The sequence below is a fragment of the Gavialis gangeticus genome, unplaced genomic scaffold (assembly GCF_001723915.1).
Source record: "Gavialis gangeticus isolate Ggan-Ray unplaced genomic scaffold, GavGan_comp1, whole genome shotgun sequence".
Lineage (NCBI taxonomy): Eukaryota > Metazoa > Chordata > Crocodylia > Gavialidae > Gavialis > Gavialis gangeticus.
This window is the reverse complement of record NW_017729022.1, coordinates 14,125,788-14,130,636: the sequence shown is the minus strand read 5'-3', so window position 1 is coordinate 14,130,636 and position 4,849 is coordinate 14,125,788. Positions and strand designations below refer to the sequence as shown.

The 4,849-nt window shown below is 42.7% G+C and overlaps 1 protein-coding gene across 1 annotated transcript in view; it reads left to right on the top strand.

Moving 5' to 3' along the window:
• The window catches only part of NELL2 (neural EGFL like 2), a gene marked incomplete at its 5' end in the record, with an annotated part of 388,108 nt that overhangs the window by 289,465 nt on the left and 93,794 nt on the right, over nucleotides 1-4,849 (top strand). The window contains one exon of the mRNA XM_019515772.1: nucleotides 1,661-1,783. Coding sequence (XP_019371317.1) covers nucleotides 1,661-1,783 — 123 coding nt within the window. The remainder of the gene's footprint in view (nucleotides 1-1,660; nucleotides 1,784-4,849) is intronic.

Below are 4,849 nucleotides of genomic sequence, written 5' to 3'. Positions count from 1 at the left end.
ATTGACTTACATTTTAAAAGGGCCAAAGGATATTGTTGAAAAAGTTAATAACCCAGAAAATGAGAATAGATCATTTTATTTCAGGTAAAATGTAATGTTTCAGGTTAGCTCAATATGAAACGTGTTGGTTTTTATTTTGCCCAAAACAAAAAAATCTGACCCAATGTCTGTTTCAGTTGGAGTAGTAAACCAAAATTGTGGTGTTCATCCAGTTCATGCTGGCCTACCAGAAATTAGGAAAACATAAGATGAAAGTCTCATTGGTGTAACACTGAAAGGAAGATGCACCTTTGTTCTTAGTTTGCTTTCTTCTACTGAGCAAAGATCAAAACCATGTCCTTGGTCTGGATTAAAATTTTCTGTATGCCTAAATTTATGTGATATCATGTCAACTTTTGAGTTCCTGGTCCAGGAGTGAAATTGAAAATGGCTTGGGTAGGTACCTGGCATCTCCGTGTGTCAGTGGAGTAACTCTGGAGATGCTTAAGAGCAATTTTGATTTAAGTGCTTTGGAGCTCTATATAGCGAGAGGTAGATGTGTCCAAGGTATAATTCAGAGGGCCCAGTATCCCTTAAGAGGTAGCCAATGGGAAATGCCAGACCACAAAGGTGCATTTGAATTCCTGCCCTTCTCAGGCTATTCCTTATGTATCTTTATTCACTTGCAGTTCACAATGCTTTAGTTCCAATTCTGAAATAGCTATGTACTGGACTTTTTAGGATGAGCATTCACAACAGATGGTGGATAGTGGTGGTGCCCATCTTTGGTTCAGTACCTTGGTACTTACACCATTTACAAATGCTGTAACCATTAGAGTACTGGGTAAAAGATGAATGGTGCCATCATCATTTTTTATTAACTGGATACAGTGTTGTTGACATGAGTTAGCTTTGGTTTCTGTATCTATAACAGCTGGCAGGATTGTAGGTAGTTTCTGTGCTTTCTAAGCATGCACTTGAGCTTGAATGGAGACTCTAAATTCTGAAATGGAGATATGTACTTTATTTAGGCACATAATGAGTTTTTTGTGGCTGTTGGTCCATGGCCATTTTGAAATGCTTTTTAGTTCTTAGGCAACTAAAATGCAACTAAGTATAGCAGGGTTTGGCAACCTCTGGTCCACATCTGGCCCACCAAGCAATTTTGTCTGGGCTGAGAAACCTGAATATCAGTGCCATTTTGACACGGGGGCAATTTGGTGGTGGTGGTGGTATCAGTGGGATTATACAGAGCTCAGATGGGTTGTGACATTTTGGCAGCAATTCAGTCACAGGGAGAAGAGGCAGAGACTGCGTCAGAAGTGCTAGCTTGACTTGGACCAGGCTATGTTCTTTTGGCCCGCTGCTTCCTGAAGTAGAGTTATCCAACCCCCTTTGGAAAGTACCTGCAGCAAAGATGTTTGGACAGCTGAATTTGTTCAGCTTAGTGAAACAATTACAAGTTACTGTTGCAAACTTTGGAATGCTGTCCACAGTTTAATCATACTTCTTTCTGGTTATTGAAAAATGTTATTTTTATCACTGATCATCTTTCAGAGACAAACTCTATCATTTTAGTGTAGTAACTATGAATGAGTTTGAAGTTTATTAAAGTGAAATTATATTTGAAGTTTTTATAGTTTCAAAATTTGATAACATCCATTATTGTTTTACTTTTCAGAGCATGATGAATGTATTACAAACCAGCACAACTGTGATGAAAATGCACTCTGTTTCAACACTGTGGGTGGGCACAACTGTGTTTGCAAGCCTGGTTATACAGGAAATGGAACTGTATGTAAAGGTAAATTATCAGAAACATGGTTGAAACTTGCATGTTTTTGATTTTGTGGACATTTAATTTATCATAGTTCTTACAAATCTGTATGCCTTGAAGATGACACTATAGAATGCTAGGCCATGATTTTACAACCTGCATGGACTGATCTCCATTGACTTTGTTTTTTTAAAAGTTCAAAGTGGTTTGTGAATTTAGCATTTATAAATTGATTGCGCTAAAATTTTGAGTAAGCACTACAGAGTAATCCATTCAGAATAACTACAGTACCAACAATATTACAGCTATGAAAATGTATTATCAAATGCAGTTTATCCATCATCAGTCACTTGCTATTTTACTTGAATGAACTGTAGATTGAACTGCAGGATGTTGGGCATGCTGTATCACTTTGTTGTAAGTGAAAAAAAGGTGGCAGTAAATGTTAAACATGAAGCCTTTACTCCCCAGGAGAAGTTGGTCTCATGGTTGCTTGTACTGTGAGGCAGCGTCACACAATGGCAACTATTAAAAATTATATTTTGAGTCTTACAAAGAAACTCCATTTTCCAGAGCTGTGAAGCTGTTTTTAAAATTTCTAGAGCTCTATTTCAGTAATATTAGGGCACTAAGTCTTGGTTCCCCAAAAAGACCTTAAGTGCCTGAAGTGGAAGTTGGGTGGAATTTTTCTACCCCAAAAATATCTGCTCAACCTTGTACTGAAATTCTGTAAAATTCCCTGCACATGCCCAGAAGGCTGAGTAGTTCAGTGGCTAGTCCATGTTTAAACCCAATCAGGTTCTTCAAACTAGATATTTTCCCACCTAAGTCGCCTGAGGGGCCCAGTCTGCTAGATTTGTTCGGAATCTCTCTAACACCCGCTTAGAGGAATGAGCTCTATACAAAACACAGCAGTGGCTGCCAGTTTTAATTCAAAAACATGGTTGGAGGTGGTAGTGGTTGTTCCATCCACCTTCTATACAATGTTCAGGTGCCCATGAGGAGAGAGAAACTGGTTCAAAGCCATCCACAGCCTGAGAGGGTTCAAACCTGCAACTCTGATCTCCAAGGAGAGTGCCCTCACCACTTGATACATGGCTGTTCTGGGGGTGGGAATTTTTCCCACGCTTCCTTTCAATCCTGTGTCACTTTATAAACAAGAACTCAAGATTCATTGATCCAGGAAAAAGAGGTGTGAATCTGTATCCCAGTGATTGGCTCCTTCACCCAAGGAAAAATAAGTCTAGATTCTGATCCCTGCTTACAGGGACATTTATCATTTTACAGTAAACAAATTTTAGATACAATGAATACATGGAATCACTGGCTATGCAATCGTGCTGCCCCTCTCTCTGGTCTAGTGAATCTTTAATATTTTTTTTGTTTGCAAAGTAACAGGAATGAGACGTAGTTAGCCACATTAGGCTGAGGTCAGGCAGAAAGCAGGATAGATATACAAGTTAGACTAACTAACATTATATATACAGAGCATAAGCTTTTGTGAACATATGAGTGACAGCAAGACAGCATAAAGAATGCTTCAGCTCCAGAGCAGTCCCTAGCCTAGTGGGTAGAGGAGAAATATGGGTTTGAGTGCCTTCAGGTTACAGAGAACATTGAACCCAGCTGTCCCACTTCCTGGGTGACTTGGCTAGACCCTGAGTGATTGTATAGGACATTTCAGAAGAAAAGGATGACTCCTCCTGTTTGAAAGATATACCATAGGCATCCCATCTAATTTCAGGAGAGGCTTCTGAGCTGGGAATCCTCATCTGACAGTTGCTTCTCTGTAATCTGGAGTTGGATACCTGAGCCCATGACTGGAATGGGATTGGAAACACATCCTTCTCCTTAGCATTCCCAGTGAGGTAGTGTAGGTCATACCCAGTTAAATGTATTCCCTATTGTGCATTTCATTCTCAGGCACCTAACTCCTCCCCATGAATTGTACAGGAAGCTTAAGTGTCTAACTCAGAACCATGGATCTCACTCTAGAAGCTTGGCATCTGATAGCTACACATTGCAGCCCAAGTTCCTTTCTGGATCTAGACCAAGGGCGAGCAATTATTTCAGCTGGAGGGCTGTTTAATGACTTTTGGTGAGCTGTTGAAGGCTGCAAGGGTAGGCCTGCCCCTTGACAGGTGCTCCGCCCCCTGGTCACCATCTTGGGACCAACCAGTAGTTTCACCCCTAACCTCTGACCTTTGGCACTGGAAGTCCCACCCCTTTCCTCAAGAAATACTCCTTTTTTGAGGGGGGTTGCCATCTTGGAACCAGAAAAAAACAGATCATATACTAAAAACCAAACATATAATATAACATATTTTTATTTTATTTCAAAAAATATTTTTGTCATGATTTAGTTGTGTTTGCATAGTGTATATAGAGATGATTGCATAATGGCTCAAAACAAAGTTTTACTCTTGTATATTGTGCATGGGCAAGTGTGTGAGGTATGGTTGTGGAGTGGGGAGTGTATATTGGGAGGTGTGGGGCTTGTGGGGGGTGTAGGGTATGTATATATGTAGGGAGATTGTGGGGGCAGGGTGTGGGGTTTGTGGGGTGTAGGAGAGGGCTGGGGGTGTGTGGACCCTCCCTCCAAAGGCCCCCCAAAAGGGCACAGTCCTGCTGCCAGCAGCAGCAGCAGGCAGTGGGCCCTTGGGGTGTTCTTGGCCTGCATAGGTGCTGCCACCCAGCAGTGCACAGCTCCAGTCGATTCTGGGATCTTCACCTGGCAGCAAGGAGTGGCACCAAACCAGCCTACCACTATCATGCGGGGCTCTCCGCAACTGATATGCAGCTTCCAGTACTCACGTGTCACCAGGAGGGAGCCCCGTGCAATGGAGTTGGCTGCCTTCCCTGCTCCCTGCCAGCACGTGCAGGTCCTGGGACTCTGCTGGGAAGCAGGGGGTGGGGCTCTCTTCCACTTCCAATGGAGGCCAGGCAGCTTTACGTGGCGCCAGGAAATGGGGAAGGCAGCCGGCTCCATCGCATGGGGCTTCCCCCTGGTGGTGGGAAGTTACACATGCTGAAAGCTGCACATGAGTTGCAGGGAGCCGGGCATGATAAAGGTGGGCCAGCTATGCAGCTCCC